This window comes from Hemitrygon akajei, chromosome 3, assembly GCF_048418815.1.
Source record: "Hemitrygon akajei chromosome 3, sHemAka1.3, whole genome shotgun sequence".
NCBI lineage: Eukaryota > Metazoa > Chordata > Chondrichthyes > Myliobatiformes > Dasyatidae > Hemitrygon > Hemitrygon akajei.
Genome location: NC_133126.1, coordinates 164461011 through 164480120, shown reverse-complemented (window position 1 = coordinate 164480120; position 19110 = coordinate 164461011). Strand labels below are relative to the sequence as shown.

Sequence of the window (19110 nt, the reverse complement as noted above, 5' to 3'; positions counted from 1 at the left end):
GACAGAAACAGCAGAGCCAGAGTCCAATTCTATTTAATTAATTTGCCATTTTCTGCTAGTGATTTCCAAATAGCTTGTCTATTGTTAGTTTACACATTGTAAATCTCAAAGCTATTCAGTCCTATGTCAGTCTCATTGTTATCAGATTTTTCATTATCTGCATGTAGATTAGCACTTTTTTAAAAAAAACTGCAACTATTTATCTTTTTCTCCTGCTGTGTAGTCCAGTTATTTTTGTCTGTACCACATGCTCTTTGTATGTGTCCTAATTTGTTGCATTTTATGCAAGTTTTGCCCTTAAACCTGATGACGTGAGCCCCTTCCACAACGGTAACACAATTTGTTTGGCCAGGCAGGTTTCTGTTTAGATGTTGCAACTTTATTTATGCTCACTTTCACTCCTGACTGCAACTCAATTGCCTCCTGGTTTGCATTGATACAGAGATTTCAACTGCTCTTTTAAATGCAAGTTGTGCTTCAGTTAGGAGCCATTTTTGAATACTTTCTTGTAAGATTCCACAAACTAAATAAATCTCTCAGTGCATCATTGAGCCCATCACTGAACAGACAATGTTCAGACAATTTCTTTAATTCAGCCACATATGGTGAAATGGATTCCCTTCCTTTTTATTCCACTTGCGGAACACTTGGTAATGGTTTTGGTTCTAAATGTTCCTGAATTACTTTCACAATATCAGAACAGCTAATTTCAGCTGGTTTGGTTGGATCAGTTAAACTTCTAAGCAAACTGTATGCCTTTAAACCCAATGCACTCAGCAAAACTGGCACTCACTTCTCAATGGCTATTTCATTAGCTTTAAAGTACTGCTCAATTTGCTCAGCATACATGAATCAGTTATCAGTTATGCAATTAAATGTGTCTATCTTTCTGATATAGCCAGCCATTTCTGCTCTTTTCTTTATATAAATAAAAGTTTATGATTATCATCACCCGGTACTCACCATTAATGAACCTGTGAATTTGTCTGTTTTTTGCCTTTATTTAACTCAACCATTTCTCTCTTGCAAATAAAACATGCTGTACTTGTTTTTAAAATGCTAACATCTCACAGCACTTTTAACTCTGTTTGCTCTTTGGTTTTGTAACTAAAACATAAAACTAGTCAAAATAAATAAAACATGGTACCGGGAAATAACGTGTACATTTGTTTTTAACCTTAAAAGGGGTGCCCACTATTGATACAGTGGCATGATGATGCATGCCATTCACAAACTTCATACATACAACCATAAAAAATTATGTAAAGTATGCTGAATCAAACAATTTACATTATTCAAATGTTGCTGAAATACTAAATAGTTATTCAAAGAATCTAGAACAAATGAGGCAGAAATATCTAACTTCAGATCATTATTTTGTATGTTTTAAAATTATTTATTTTTCCCAAATTATTTAACAATTGGTTATTTCATACTTGTTTTCATTAAAAATAACTTGAAGACACATGAAACTCATCTCCTAACTCAGACCTAGGACTCAACACCCCCTTTGCTACCTGATCCTCGACTTCCTGACCCAGAAACTGCAATCGACAAGGACAGACAATTATCTTCTACACTGGTACCCACAAGCCTGCATCCTCATCCTATTTTATTCCACGTACACTCACGACTACATGGCCAGATTCTATGCTAACACCATCTAGGAGTTTGCAGGTGAGACCTCCAAGGTGAACCACTTTTCAAATAAGAATGTGTCAGAGTACAGGAAGGAGATAGAGCCTCATGAAATGGCATCATGACAAAAGTCTTTCACTCAATGTCAGCAAAACAATAGAACTGGTTATTGACTTCGGGAAGTGGGAGTGTGCAGCGTTCATACTCCTTATTTACATCAATAATGTTAAGGTCAAAAGGGCTGAGAGCTTCAGGTTCTTGGGAGTGAACATCCCAATAGTGTTTCCTCATCGAAGGCACGGTTAAGAAAGCACACCCATGCCTCTACTTCCCCAAGAGGCTAAAGAAACTTGACAGATCCTCTTTGACACCCACTCCCCTTTTTAAAAAAAATATAAATAAATCTATGCAACCACAGAAAGCATCCAAACCAAATGCATTACAGTTTTGTAAGGCAAAGCTCTGCCCTTGACCTAAAGACACTGAAAAAAAAGTTGTGGACACAGCTCAGCACATCACGGAAACCAACCACCTCTCAATGGACCTCGTCTACACTTCTTACTGCCTCAGTAAAGCAGTCAATGCAATTAAATACCTCCCACACCCTGGATATTCTATCTTCTCTCCCTCCCATCCGGCAGAAGATATAAAAGCTTGAAAACACATACCACCAGCCTCAAGGACAACTTCTAACCCACGGTTAGAAGGTTATTTCATGGTTCCCTAGTACAATATAATAGGATCTTGACATCACAACTAACTTGTTATGACTTTGCACCTTGCTCCCTACCTGCACCACACTTTCTCTGTAATTATAACTCTTTATTCTGCACTATTATTGTTTTGCTTTGTATTACCCCAATGTGCTGTTGTAATGAACTGATGTATTAACAGTGAGCACATTTTTCATATTTCCTCAGTACATAATGACAATTACAAAGTGTTCTGTTTGAAACACCATCATTGTATCCCTGAAATAAGTAAATTAATTTAGGAGATTTGACTCTAATGTCACTATTCAACTATGTAACAGATGCAATATATCACCCCTAGGGCCTCCCCCAAGAATAAACCTGTTCCCAGCATGTGTTATTGCTAGATTATGGAAAAAATAACTGATAATACTTCTTTTTCTTAGTATTTTCTATTCCAACTGTTTAGACTATCATGCTAATAATTAAAATTAATTAAATCTTGATGCTGCATTTCAAGAGCACTATTGAAGAGCATAGTTAATCACCTACATCCGATAACATTGAAGTATTTGGAGAAATGATGGGACCATAGTGGTCTTGCAGGTATTGTTGCATTACCTGCAGAATGTGTGGGATCCAAGGACACAGCTGGCAACACTAGCCAGATGTTTTCCACGGGTTCACTCTTCGGAAGACTGAACTCACATCCGTGTCTGTGGGTTCAAGTGCACTGGAAAGTGTCGGAGTGGGTGGCGACATTCCAATCCCCTTGGTTTTTTTTTTTAAAAAGGTATATAGAATGCATGGGGCGCATCGATGATACTGCCTGACTTTACTTTGTAGCCCATTATACCATATCACAACTGATGGCTGATCTGGAACTTGATTTTGGACGTGCATTGTCTTTTGGCATCCCAGAGAGCTCAATCCTTGTGAAGGTCAGGATTGTCCGATTTAACCACCTCAGTGCCAGACTTCAGCAGGGAGTGGATCCCCTAGTTCATCCCGAGTGTCCAGTCTTAGAACACCCAGGTTATCCTCAACACATTTGCAGATAAGGTCCATGATGGTGGTCACACACTCGTCTAAGGTGGCTGCTGAGTCTTTGCATGTGGGCCAGTCAACCAACTCATAAAACTGCTGCATAGAAGCTCATTTATTTCCTCAGACCAGCATTGTGCATCTTTCTGTACTGGATCATCAGTTATCTGAAACAATTTGTTTTGTTTGCAGAGATTAAGAACAGAATCTGATGCGAGCAGAGGACTGGCTCAGTAGGCATATTTGATGGTTGTATAGCAATAGTCAAGGGTAGTTGAACCCCAGTAGAGATAGGAGACCTGCTGGTACTATTTTGGTAACACACTCTTGAAGATGGTCTCATTGAAGCCACTAGCAATGATGAAGAGGGCCAATTCCATTTCAAGGCTGTTGGAATATACATCATTCGCTGATGTAGGCTTCATGTCTTCCTGGGGTGGGATGTGGAGTGCCATCAGAATAGCTGAAGTGAAATCCCATGGCAGGTAGTATAGGCAACACTTCACCATTACATAATTCAAGCTGGCCGAGAAGGAACTCACCAGAACAGTTGTATCCAAGCACCACAATGAAGCAGGAAGCAGACTTTTTAAAACCATCTTATTTATTCAAGTTGATACAGCAGATAAGAAAGTATAATAGCACTTAGCTTTGTAAAATTAGTACTGAAACAAAGAAATCACACATTCAATAGTTGGTCTGGGACCGCACTTCGGCATTTTTCTGAAACAATACGTAAAGAATTTTACAGATTTGGAAAGGATGCAGAGAAGATTGCCAAGATTGAGGAATTTCAACTATAGGAAATTAGAAAGGCTGTGGTTGATCCTCTCACAGCAGAGAAGGCAAAGGGGAAAAAAAAATAATAGGGAGGTTCTTAAATATAAAGGATTTGATAGAGAAAGTCAGAGAAGTGGATTTCTACATCAAGTGGAAAGGAACCAGTGCGTGGATGGAAATGTCAAAATCCTTAACAATTTAATAGCAAAGTACAAAATGTTTAGCCACATTTTGGGTATACTCACTTGGTCTGAGTGCAATAATATTGAGGCATTACAACTGTGGCAGCTTTTTGAAAAGACACTGATTCCCATTTCCCCATCTTTTATTATAGCTTTCCAAATGTTGCATTTCAATGAAGTTACCTGTAACTTAAAAACAGTTGTAAAGTCTGCAACAATCAGCTTCTGATTTATCAAACTTGCCAGGGTGCTGGTGCCAGCTGGGTATTAGACTGGCACCTACAGCTCAAACACACCACTGGAATACACAGGTACGTATTTCCAACAGAATCGACAGGGAGAGGAATGCCAGGTGCTGAAGACAGACCTTAGGTATTACTGTGTTAGTTGGTGTTCCTAATGTAGGATTGTTTGGAGGGGATGCAGATCAGGGAAGCTGCTGGAAGACAAGGGATGAGAGGGGTATGGAGGGATATGGTCCAGGTGCAGCTCAGTGGGACTAGGCAGAAAAATGGTTCAGCACAGCCAAGAAGGGGCAAATTTCTGTGCTGTAATGTTCTATGGTTCTAAGGATAAAGGTTATTAGTAACCACGTGTCTATTCATCTTGGGTGTTAAGGGAGAAATTCTCCTGTGTGGAGCCCAGGTAAGAAGTTATGGGAGAAATGTGTGTATGCTTCCACAGCGAAGCCTACACTGAAATCTCCCTACTGCAGCAGTCACAACCATAAATGTAGAACGGCCCAGATGACTGGCATCTCAATTGCGATCTAGATGACCATAGCAATAAACTTTGATCCACCTGGCTTACTGCAAACTGGAGCTGGAGGTGTTTGCAATATCTTGCAGGTTGCCAACCACGATTAAAAGATACGGATGATGCTCTCAGATTTGGGTGGATTTTAAATTTGCAGCAAAACAAGAAGTGACTGGAGCTAATGGTACATTTTAAGATCCAATCTCTGATACCACCCCGGTGAGTCTGTTGAACTTCTTTTTGACCTTGCATTAGGAACTTCAAATCTTGACTCCTGATATTGGCTTCCTGGTGTTGGTTGCTCTCTGCCTACTGAGAACAAATCTACAGAATTTACTGATTTCTTATTGAAAAAGGATATTTTTTTCTGTTCACATCCTGTAAGTAAGACAAGCCCCAAAGATTTTAGAGACTGCTCTCTCCCAGCCTGCACTGTTCTTTAACGTTATTCAAATAAGAATGATTTGTAAAATGGCTGCCAGCATCTCCTCCTTTAAATAAGATACTGGTTAGCATTCAAACTGAACAGACAAGCTTCAGACGAGTCCAGCCAATCGCAATAATGGCCAGTTGAAGAAAGGCATAATTACACGACAGAACAAATTGTACGAGCTGAACATTAATCATGTTAATTACCACAAATTGACATGCTGATTGCATTCATTGGCATGGATTAATCACAAAATGCAATTTTGAATTCAGCTCTCTTCTCATCATCACATTCTGACAATCCATTCGAGGGCTTATGCTGAGAGCTAGATATTAAAACAATGTTTCATTTGCAGTTAGCAGCAGTCCGAGCAAAAGCTAATGCTGAACCAAATAAGCAAGCTCAGAAGACGTAGCTTGAGATTTTTAGTTATGTTTCTGAAAAGATGAGAATTTGACCTAAGTAAATGCAATTTACTTTAACACAGAATGAATGTCTAAACCTTCCTGTGAAAATTATTTTAGACCCAAGTCACATTATTGTAGGTACACCTGCAAAACAATTAGCAAAAGACACTCTCAGCTGGGAGGCAGTCCTTACACTATAAACTGCATTGTCAAAATTTAGTTCAATTAAATCAATTGGAACCAGATTTCAGATTCAAAATTATTGCATATTTAGTACAGCTGAGAACAAATCTCTTGGGATTAAGGGCAAAAAGTTCCTTATGATCATAACATTAAATATGTGTGAGAATTTTGTCCATCAACTGCACTCACCTCCCACACATTAGATTTCAATGAATTCAAATCTCTGTGGCAAGTACAACCAGCAGCTGAAAGTGTTCACCTTGGAATCAAAGATAACTTTCTTCCCTTTGCACTGTTTCCAATCTGTGTCCCTATACCAGACAGAAAATGAACGGCAGATCCTACATTTCTAATAATTGTTTAACAGTTAAATGAAAAACTGATTTTCACCAATTCTGAAGATGAAGCTAGGAAGTATTTTAAATTTAAGATGTCAGCTGTGTGATGAAACTTAACAAGAATTGAAATGAACAGTAATTGGGCTTTAGTTTGCAATTTGAACTGTCAAGCTGGTCAGATTTGAAACGTAGATGTTTCTGCCTCCAGTTTAACTTCTCATTCTTTCGACCCAAGTTGAAGACGCACCATTTCTTGTATTAACTGGTACCTACCAACCCATTCCACCACCCCATCTATATCCTCCCCATTGTTCACCATGCTCCAAATTCTCTGTTTAGACAATTTCGCTCCGTATATCCATACAAATCCTTATTTTAAAAAGGCAGAAGGCCTCAAACCAACTGCTAGAGAACTCCATTGTTGTACTTGCTTCCTGTATCAAAGCAAACTTCATTCCTACTTGCTTTCTCCCTATGTTGCTACACCTCATTTCATTCCATATCCTTCATTTTTGATGCAAGGCTATTACACTACATCTTCTCAAATACTCTTTGAAAGAGCATACTGTCTATACTCATCATCTACATCTTTCTCACTGGTCCTCTGTCACCTCACTTTTAAAAACTACCAAGTTAATTAGGTATAATTTGTCATTAGCAATTCCATGCTAATCAATCAATCTGCACAGAAAAGTGACTGTCCCCACTTTGTTTCCAGAACTTCTCTTTCACTGAGACTGGTCTCTAACTGATGGGTTTATAGCTAGATAATATTTTGAACAACTTTTCAATCCTCAAACACCACCCCTTAATCTGTCAGCAGACTCCCTGCATTCTTCTCTTTATTCAGCAACCCAGGGTACATCCATCTGAATTAGATGCTTTTCCTCATTCAGTTTATTTTTCTAGAATCTTCCACTTATCAGTTTTCAGCCAATCCAGAATCTCAACCTCATTTTCTTTCACTAAAAGAATCCCACTGCTAAAGACCTGCTCTCTTATGTAGTCTGATCCCATCAGATTCTCACAGCGTTGCCAACCGGTACCTACCCTGTGCTCATTTTCTCTGCTCTGGTTCACTTGCTGATGGTGGTAGTTTGACCCCTTTAAGATCGCCTCACTATTGTAAATCAGGCACATTTAATAGGGTGGCAAGTCATTCACTGCTTCAAGATAATAGAATTCCAACAGGTTGCCATGCTGCCACAACCACATGAAGTGGGGGTATTGTGAATGACCACAGAGTATGCTACTCCAAAGTTCAACTGGAGTACTTTAAGGATGTGCCACCAAGTGGGAGTTCGTTCAACTATTACCCTTCCACTTTCTACATTTCTGAAAATCCAGCATCTTGGATGGTAGAAGTGAAAAAGTAGTGAAGGGCTTGTTCTTTGATTGTTCCTTTGCACGTGACGCTATGCGGCTCAACAATTTGCGTGTGGGCTCTAATAGCTCCTCCTTACTATTGAAGGTGCACCTATGAATAGCACGGCTCAGAACATGAAGATTCATGCTGTTAGACTCATGGTTTGTGTCATCACACACAGTTATAAAATCTATTTCACTATAGTATTGAAAATGGAAAAAATTAAGACACAAGATGTTATCTACAATAGTCATTACTGATAAAACCCTGGGAAACTTGTGCTTGGTGAATAATGCCGACATTTTTCCAATAATTTCAGGGAGGTTTTGTGGCATTTTCTTGATACTCTGCCAATCATTCAAAGCAGGAACAATCACAAAACTGATTTGTGAGAGTTTTCTCACATGCGGGTGAACCATAAAGTCAGACAATAACTGCCTCTAAAGTGTTAACTCTTGGCTCAGGAAAGAGTACTGACCAATTTGTTCTACTATATTACAATAATCAGATGTTGAAGAATAGATTAGTATGGGCAACAGATTCGAGTTATTTGTAGATGGCATCGTTGGTAACCCCATTTTAACACCTTGCCGATCCACGATTGAAATAAACTACAACCGTTTCAGATTGGCACAAAGGACAATTATAAAACGGGGCACCACAATTTATAGAGAGAGATTGATAAGTTCTTGGCAGCATGTCAAGTTACAGGGACAAGGCAGGATACTGGGGTTCAGAGGGATAATAAATCAGCCATGATGGAATGGAGGAGCAGACTCAATGGGCCAAATGGCCTAATTCTGCCCCTAAATCTATATTTTCCAGTAAGAGATTGGCTACCACATTCAGTGTTGTGAGGGAGAGTTGCAGCTATTACAGAATATTGAGTAGGATGGTTAGTTAGCTTTCCAACAGAACTACCAAGTCCTGCTTGTAATAATCACTGATATTGTATCATTATGATTCAGTATTAACCATTTGTCAGAATTGTAGTTAGAAATTCTTTCCTTTAATGTCAGAGTCAGCCAGGTAGTGAAGGATGTGGCACCTCTGTGCCCTAGAATCAAGGCTGGCAGGCATCTCACAGCTGCCTGAACTGAGTAACTGATAAAGATACTCACAGTGGGCCCCTAAAGTAAAATTCAAGCATCACCCCCACTTCCCCAACATGAGAAACTAGCTTGAGTTTCAGCAAATAAGGCAGAGTGAAAGCATGCAACAGAGTGAAATCATAGTGATTTGATTCCTATTGCCAATAACTGCGTGGACTAAATAATATGGCTAATGAGGGTGCATATTAATTTCCAAACTTGGCATTCAGGTCAGAGGAATATCCACGTAGCTCCTTAAACTTTATGCTCAAACTATTAAGTATTACATTCAGTGGCCACCTTATTAGACATCTCCTGTACCTAATAAAGTAGCCACTGAGTGTATGTTCATGGTCTTCTGCTGCTGTAGCCCATCCACTTCAAGGTCCGACGTGTTGTGCATTCACACTACTGTTGCAATGTATGGTTCATTTGAGTTACTGTCAGCTTGAACCAGTCTGACCATTCTACTCTACCTTGTTAATGAGGGATGTCAATCTCGCCCACAGAACTATCACTCACTGAATGTTTTTTGTTTATCGCACATTTCTCTGTAAACTATAGAGACTGCTGTGCATGAAAATCCTAGGAGATCAGCAGTTTCTTAGGTACTAAAACCACCACAGTGTTTACTGGGAACAACAACTGAACCTCTTGACCATGTCTGCATGATTTTATGCATTGAGTTGCTGCCACATGATTATTAATTAGGTATTTGCATTAACAAGTAGAAGCACAGGTCTACCTGAAAAAGTGGTCACTGAGTGTATATTCAGGCTAAAAGCAAATAATAATTCTGGAAATAGCAGCATCCAGTGTTCACTTAAAATCACCAAACTTTAATCTACGTTTTCACCTCCACACAATTCACAGCTTGAATTAATCAAACATGCTCAAAAACCCCTTACTTATCTCATCAAATTTATCACTTTTTTTTAGGTTTCAATTTTAAGGCAAGGTACTTGACAAATTCCTATAAAATTTATAAATAAATTTTTAAATATTTGAAGCATTTTGGTCAGGTTAAAAAAAAAGTGCAGTTTAAAAGTGTAAATAAATCATTTCTACCATGCATGACCAGTTACAACATCAAATAAGTTACCTGCAAAAATATGATTCAATCTTTCAGGCAGATTTTCATGCAGCTCATTTGCTCTTAAAGAACCAGCAATGGCATCTGCAGATTACTGTACTTTGGTACACATACTGCAGACCAACAGTTGTTAGAAACTGGGTGGGGACACAAAGCAATACCTAACATTTCAGAATTTCTGGCTCTTTCATACTGAAAGAGCATTGTCATTGGTTTATATTAAAGTTTCATTTGGAGGAAAATAACTAATTTTGACAGGTTTAAAAAGACAAATCTGTTATGATACATATATTTTTTCCATTTTCTATACAACCTATGTCTGCTTAGCACCTTAGTGTTAGCTTTGATTGCATCATTCAGCATGAAAAGTGCAGTAAAAGCCCTCTTCAACCAACTGAGAAAGACAGATTTCAAAAATAATAATAAGAGAAATGGTAGTGTTGGTATCTGGCTTTGTGCTAGGGTTGGGTATTTGATAAAAATATGCTGTGGCTAATCCAGTGATATACTGCTTTCAAGCATTTCCATTTTATATAAGTTGCTCATTTATTTTGAATCATGATCTTTTCAAAATGCAAATCATTATCATATTTTTTGGGACTGCCCTGTTATCAAAAACTATTGGAGGGGGATACACAATGCCCTACAAGACATCTTTAAATGTGAAATACCCTTAGAGAGGAAGACCATATATTTTGGATATGTACGTCAAGAATGGTTTAAAAGAGATAAATATTTAATGAATATACTGTTTGGTGGCTGGTAAAAAGACTCTTACTAGGAAATGGTTATCATAGGAGAGCCCAACTTTAAATACATGGATGGAAATTACAATGGACATTTACAAAATGGAGAAGGTAACAGCATCTGTTAATCATAAGCTGGAACAATTTGATTCATACTGGGAAAAATGGTTTAACGACATAATGCCTCATAGGCCTGATTTTATTCTCACAAATCAATGAATCTGTTGTAAAAAAAAATCACTCCCTACTTGTACATAGTTCTTTCCTTTTGCTCGTTTTTTCTTTCCACTCTTTTCTACAAGTGTATACCCCAGATAATTACTTTGTGGAGATTCTGTGATACATATGATTATATGATATATATGTACAATGTCTGAAATACATCTTATGGAAATGTTTGTTTGATGAACTTCAATTAAAAATTACAAAAAAAGAAAGATTTTGTGTGTGCAAAAAGAGAAACACCTGCCATGACACGGGTTATCAGAAAGTACATAACAAGTACCAGGCAAAGTGAACAAAAGAGCTGACAAGATCACTTTAGTGATGCTGCCGATTCAGGAATGGGTGTTATTAAGATAACTGTGAAAACTCTCCAGTTCCTCTTCAGAATGATCCATGTTCTTTTCACCTCATACAAAAGAATTTACAATAGTATTGTACACCTTCAGTACTACAATGAACTCCTAGCATAAAATATGCACTTCAGTCTCTGGAGCGAAGCTTGAAACCAAAACCTTCTGGCTCAAGGGTGTGGATTTTAAACACTGCACCTCATGCTGTTGCAGAGGTAGTCAGAGCCTCCTTTTAAAATGCCCTCTCAAACATTTTCTACTAATTATTTACTCCTTGCTACAATCCGAAGAAGATTGTGCCATTTTTCTCTCAGAAACCCAACTGCGAAATGAATAAACAAACAGCAGCAACCTTGCATTATGGACATGCAAAAGTAATTCCTTGTATGATAAAGCTCTACATTATCTCATTTAAACACCGAATATGCCTCCAAGTCAGTAACATATACAAGTCACCTATATGACTATGATCTATGGGATGAAATTCCCCAGCTGAGACAGGATTTCATAACTCTGTTTTACTATGGGCAAGCTACTGGATGATTTAATGATCAGTAAACTATTGGAGACCTTTTCAAACAGCACTCTTAACATGCGCAGAAGTTGTCAGCGTAATCACAAATTATTAAATTTTAACCATGATCTTCCCACACCGTAGACAAAAGGCACAGTTCATAAAAATAATTTCAGCAACAGAGGAAATTTATGGGAAGGTTGCATTATTAACTATATTTCCTCTGATTGTGTATGAACATATATTGCCTTTTTAATTCATGTTAAGTGAACAGAAAAAATACACAAATTGTAACAGGTGCTACTGACCATATTCTAATATTACAACTCAAAGGACAGTGTAATAAGTGACATATCTCATATGACATCATTTGAATTGCCTGATGAGGTAATTGTCTTCTGATTGTTAGCAACCATCTATTGTTCTGTTTCAGGAGACAGGAAAACTAACAACTGAACTAATTATGTGTTACCTTAATAAATAAAATTAAATGCAAACTTCTTTTTACTCAAAATTAATATCATTTGAAGGACAAATGAAACTAAACACAAAACAATATTTCTTTAAAAATTCTTTATGTGCTTGTTCATTATTGAGAAAAAAACTAGTGACCAGGACATATTTCTCCCTTAAATCCAATAATATAATGAACTACAAAATCAAACAAAGATCAGATATCTAATCTCTCATCACATAGACGGTACAACCATGATCTCACTCATAGGCATCAGTGGAACGTTATCTATTCTGTCCCTGTGGTCCCTCTTGACTAAGTGCAGATTAGTAATGAAACCAAAGCAGTTTTCTTTTGTGAATACTGTCCACTAACAACTGGGATTTGTGAACCTAATACCTCAGTCATAAATCTTTACTCTGTTGGAACAAGTTGCTTGAAATGGCAGGAAGTATTTCAATAATTAACCAGAAATTACTAACCAGAACGTTTTTTCCCCCTCTGTGATGTTATACTAGATTGATTAATTTTAAAAATTATTCCAACCACATTTACACGTCTTCCAAATACTTCCCAATGTTCTCCCCGAACATATAATGTCACAAATGTTGCAGAAAAATTATTTTTCAGCCTACATATAGGTTTGAAATACATTTATCTGTGATGCTCCTGTAGACACTTTGCCATAGAGCTGAATACATTCAAACAATTCAATTGTTTCTTACCAACATGAGTGATGACATTGACCAGTCGCTGTGTGAGTTCTTGATGTGACATTTCTTCTTCCCTTAGACAGAGGAGCATCTCAGTCCTCAGCTCCAAATCTACAGCCGCTCCCGTGGAGGCGTCTCAAACACACAAAGGCAAGTGCCACTCCCAGCAGCAATATTCCATTCAAGATACAGGAGCTGATGCAGATATTTCAGACAAGATTTTTATATCTTCAATATATTCAATACATTCCTATTTTCAAAGAGAAAAAATATATAGGGTTAGGCCAGGAAAACTTAGCATCTAGGTTTTTTTTTCTTGAAATGGGAGGACAAAGCACATGAAATTCTGCATTAAAGCTGCTTGCTGCTCATTTCTACTAACACTGAGTCAGGCTCAAGTAGCAAATCAGTGTGCAGCTACCTGCCTCACGGGAGATGCTGGGTGACAGGACTTCAAATCAAATCCCGGAGCAATGGATTCACCGGACTGGAACTGCAAAAGCATTTAAAAAGCTATTGGCTTGCAGGTTTAGTTGTGTTAATTTAAACAGTCTGCTTTACAGCTGGATTGGAATTAAATTCTTGTTTACACTGGACTCACTAAAAATAAGCTTTTTAGTCTTAGGTAATCTTTCATCAACTTAACATACTGTTTTCCCTCCGGACTCTCCTTTTTATGATCAACTATTAAACATTTTCTGCTAACAAGTGCTAATTTGCTGCTGCTTTTGTTGAATGCTGAAATAACCAGTATTATTTGGGTATCCCTTACCTGCCAGAGTCCAAGTGGACGAGCTACGCAAAGCCACAAAAGTCAAGGCCTCCAAGAAGAATAGATGTCGCTGAGGGTTTTCCAACAGTCCCAGAGAAACAGCTGCTACCTGACTCTGATACCCTGGGGCTTTGTTTTTGAAATGACAGCAGAAATCAATGCATCAGTCACTGATGTGCCAATTAGCATACCAGCATGTGATTTAAATAACAGAAATGCAAACAGATGTTGTAAAGTTGGTCAGGAAGTAGATGCAACTAGCCTACAAAAGTCCTGAGGTTGAGTGGCTCTGAAGGCAAGAAGGATTTATAGTTGAAATCCCTGTGTGAAATGATGCTGACCGAGGGAGGGAGAACAAATCTGTGCTAGAGTGAGCAATTTTAAATCTTTGCTGTTGAAATTCAGACACAGTCATTTTAAGCAGTACACAATTGTGTCCGATCTTAAGAGTGATTTCAAAAGGCCATTGTGACCTGATAGCCTGTCTAACATATAATGCATGAAGCAGAATTAGGCTGTTCAGCCCATTGAGTCTGCACTGACATTCCATCATGGCTGATTTTTTTAAATCCCTCTCAACCCCATTCTCCTGCCTTCTCCCCATAACCTTTGACATTCTTACTAATTAAGAACTTATAAACATCAGTTTTAAATATGTCTTGGCCTCCACAGCCATCTGTGACAATGAATTCCTCAATCTGGCTGAGGAAATTCTGCCCTGTCTCTGTTCTAAACAGACGTCCTATTTTGAGGCTGTGCCCTCTCCTCTGTCAAGACTCCCTAAGTAAAGAAAATGTCCTCTCCATATCCACTCCATCTAGACCATTCAATATTCAATAAGTTTCAATGAGATCACCCCCCCCACCACCATTTTTGTGAACTCTGGCGAGATCAGACCCAGAGCCATCTAACTCTCCTCAAATGTGAATCCTGTCATTCCTGGGGTCATCCTCTTAGACCTCCTCTGGATGCCCTCCCAAGCCAGCACATCCGTTCTTAGATAAGGGGTCCAAAATTACCCACAATACTTCAAGTGCAATCTGACCAATGCCTTATTAAGCCTTAGCAAGACTCCAGTCATGTTTCCAGTCATAATAACAAGACTCTCATGTTTCCGTACATGTCAACCACCCAGGCTCAGGATACATAGAACATGCACAGTGGATATCAACTTACACTCATTGTCAAATTGATGCCTGCTCTGATTAATTCATAGACTCCTACAAACTTTCTGAGTGGACCATGCACTAGGAAGCACATCCGCTACACCTATGTTATTTAAGAGGGATCCACAACTACCTGCAGGTTCTTTGGGAATGGGTATCATCTGAAAATGTAGACAACAGTCCTCCTAACACTAAATCCAAATCACTGATGTTCATATTACCAGAAGAACTAAGCAAACTACCCTGTCAAACCAGAATCCATCTTTCTCTGCTATTTAATTTCAACCCTCCTGAAATTCCAAGACACTTAATCTTCCCCCACTGCCTTCTAAATAGTCCTTTCTCACAACCACGCTGGAAATCTAAAGATAAACATTGGCTTTGTGTGTCACGTACATCAAAACATACAGCAAAATGCATCAAATCAAGTCAGTGAGGATTACGCAGGGCAGCCAGCAAGTTTTACCATGCTTCTAGCACCAGCATAGCTTCCCCACAGCTCACTAAACCTGACCATCTTTGGAATGTGGGAGGAAACTGCAGCACCTGGCGGAAACCCACGCTGCACAAACTCCTTACAGACAGCGATAGGAACTGAATCCCGATCTTACAGCTAACCTATATGCTACTGTGCTGTCCCTACTTATATAATTGTGACCTGTTTCCATGCTCTATAACCCGATGATAATTCCACCATTTCTTTTGCTATCCTCAGAGCAACACTGTTTGAACACAGGTACTAATTACGTCTCTGCACTTGTGGTGAGGATGTGTTTTCCCTCCTTGTCTTCTCCATTATGCTTGATACAAAATCCTTCTGCATCATTTCTTTTTTGTAAATGCAGATTTGGAAATTTACAGTCCTAACTGAGCAACTCGCTAGGGACATAAAAGTGGACTATACAAACTTCGATCCATGTGTGAAATGAAAAAGATGAGTGTGGGTCTCCTATAGCTAGAAATGAGTGAATTTACAACAGGGAACAGGGAATTGATGGAGCAATTAAATCTTCCTTGAAAGACGATAGAGTGGGTGAGTGGGTGGGTGGGAAGGATGAGCAATAGTTTTATTTTGTTGTTGCTGCTTTAGATAGATAGATACTTTATTCATCCCCATGGGGAAATTCAACATTTTTCCAATGTCCCATACACTTATTGTAGCAAAACTAATTACATACAATACTTAAAATACATACATAAAATAAAATACTTAAAATAAAATACATTGAATGGTAACTTAAGCTCAGTCCTAACCCCGGCACTTTAACATATCTTACTCCTGGCGGTTGAATTGTAAAGCCGAATGGCATTGGGGAGTATTGATCTCTTCATCCTGTCTGAGGAGCATTGCATCGATAGCAACCTGCCGCTGAAGCTGCTTCTCTGTCTCTGGATGGTGCTATGCAGAGGATGTTCAGGGTTTTCCATAATTGACCGTAGCCTACTCAGCGCCCTTCGCTCTGCTACCGATGTCATACTCTCCAGTTCTGTGCCCACGACAGAGCCCGCCTTCCTTACCAGCTTATTAAGACGTGAGGCGTCCCTCTTCTTAATGCTGCCTCCCCAACACGCCACCACAAAGAGGGCGCTCTCCACAACTGACCTATAGAACATCTTCAGCATCTCACAACAAACATTGAATGACGCCAACCTTCTAAGGAAGTACAGTCGACTCTGTGCCTTCCTGCACAAGGCATCTGTGTTGGCAGTCCAGTCTAGCTTCTCATCTAACTGCACTCCTGACTTCCATCTTTGTATTGTTCTGTGGAATATTGTGGGCATGCTATGTTGGCGCCAGAATGTGCGGCAACATTTGCAGGCTGCCCCCAGCACGTGCTTACATGAGCAGGTTTTTAACACAAATGTCACATTTCACTGTATGTTTTGATGTACATGTGATAAATAAATCTGAATCTGAACAGTATGGCACAGGAGCAAGTCACCCAGCCCACCTTGCCTGCGTTGACCGTAACACCAAACTAAATTCATTCCATGGTTCCTATCCCTCTATCCCTCTATTCCCTGCCTGATCATATGCCTGCCTAAATTCCTCTGAAGTGTTGCAATCGCATCTCCAGTGCACTCTGGGTACATATCACCTATCATACTCTGTGTAAAAAAAAGACTCATAAATTTCCTTTAGACTTTCTCACACTCTCCTTAAACCTATGCCCTCTGGCACTTGATATTTCCAGAAATGTTAAGAAAGCAATAATCTACTAAAAGTGAGGAATGAAAGGAAATTAATATTACTAAGAAAATAGTGCCAGTGAAATTAGTAGCACAGAAAGGCAATAAATTGCACTATTAGTAATGATTCAAGTTCAAGTTCAGTTTATTGTCATTCAATAGTACACATGTATACCACCAAATGAAGGTGCACAACACAGTACGTATAATTCACACACATAACACATAAAGTAATATTACCAGAAACAAATCAACAAATAGTAAGGTGCGTGCATGATACAAGTTGAAAAGTGAACAGTATAACACTAAGGGCACCTCATACATGATGATCAGATTCATACATGGTGGCAGGGACTTCAGTCGTCTTACAGCCTGGGGGAAGCAGTTGTTTCCCATCCTAACATCCTGAGACTATTTTTTTAAATTCTATGTGCTTTTCTATTTGAACCTTTGGTGAATGGATACCGGTTCTTTCTATTTACTCTCTCTAGTTCTTCATAACTCTACACACATCATTTGTCTATCTTCGGTTAACCCTGTTCAAGGTAAAGAGCCGCAGTGTATGCAGTCTTCTCTGTTAGCTGCTACAACATCCGCATGACTTTCCACTGCTCCCTCTTCAAGACAATCACATCTGCCCTGTACTGTAGTGACAGGAATTCTATGCAGTTCCAACATTCAATACAGTTCCAGCATGGCATCTCTGCTTTTGTACTTTTTGTCTCCGTTGAAAAAGGGTGGCCATGCCTTTTTAAGCATATGACCTACCCTGTCATCTTTAAAGAAATATTGATGTACAATTCAAGGTGACTGTTTTTTTCATTTATGATATATTCCCTTGTTGCACCTCCCCAGATGCAGTGCCTCACACTTCATTGGATTAGATTGCATTTGACCTTTTCTGCTCAATATTTCTTCCATCTGCAAAATTCTTTACAGAGCCCATTACACTTAAACTATATATTACAAAAAGCAAGGGACTGAATAAGAAGCATACCTTAACAACCCTGCAGTCACAAAGTTCAAGTTCAAGTCTAATCATCATTCAACTTTATATTAATATAACCAAACAAAACAGCGTTCCTCCAGGGCCAAGCTGCAAAACACATTACCAACAAAGAGCACATGTGATTATGATTTCAGAAAAACCTGCAGTCACAAAGAGAAAAGAAATAATAAGTCATAAGCTAAAGCCCCTGTGTGGTATGACTGGATCAATGGTAAATTGTCTTGGTCCAGCTTGTACTTCCAGCAAGTGAAAACTGGAGGGCAGCACTGAGCAACCACTGGAAGGCAGCTCTGAGTGAACTCTGGAGCATCATCGAGCAAGCACTGGAGAGCAGCACCACCTCATTGTCTCCTCTCCTGGATGACTGCAATAGGTGACTCCACAGCCTAGGCCTTGTCCTTGACACAACCAAGGCAAAGCAGCTCTCTGCCATTGGTCTCGGCCGTGAACCAGTGAATCAGACTTGCAGTATTTTACATGACTGTGTCTAACAGGGTCTTGCGACCACAATAGAAATTTCCAAGATAGACAGTCGCGCTGTGTACCGTCTAATGGTACACAACAAGTCCAGGTGACAGCACAACAATGGGACACAATATGTCCTGCTCCACTGCTACTGAGCGACTCATTGATGGGATAGTCCTGCAGAACTCGATGTTGTTAGTATCCAGCAGTGACTTGCGATTGTAAACAAAAAGACGTACAAGATGAACAAATGCACCTTTGATTGGACCCAGTGTGGCTGCTGCATCTAAGTGTGCAGTTATCTTACTGGAAGGCACTCAGATTAGCTGGGAAATGAATTATTAACAGGAAATACATAAAAGGAAGGTTATCCAGTATTTCTATCATCTCTAATGGTTGTAAATTCCATCTCCACTTCTATTCTCATGAGTAAGACCATATTTGGTATTCTGCTGCCAGATTCATTACATTGCTCACTTTACTCCTTTTCATATCTTGTGTGTCAA

General features: G+C 39.0%; 1 protein-coding gene across 5 annotated transcripts in view; it reads right to left on the bottom strand.

The window, feature by feature from the left end:
* mcf2l2 (MCF.2 cell line derived transforming sequence-like 2) overlaps nucleotides 1–13245 on the bottom strand; it is a 331126-nt gene extending 317881 nt beyond the window's left edge. For all 5 annotated transcript variants that reach the window (XM_073041227.1, XM_073041231.1, XM_073041230.1 and 2 more), the window contains exon 1: nucleotides 13015–13245. In XM_073041227.1, the coding sequence (XP_072897328.1) occupies nucleotides 13015–13093 (79 nt within the window). In that variant the 5' untranslated portion in view covers nucleotides 13094–13245. The remainder of the gene's footprint in view (nucleotides 1–13014) is intronic.
* Between the last annotated feature and the right edge of the window lie 5865 nt (nucleotides 13246–19110).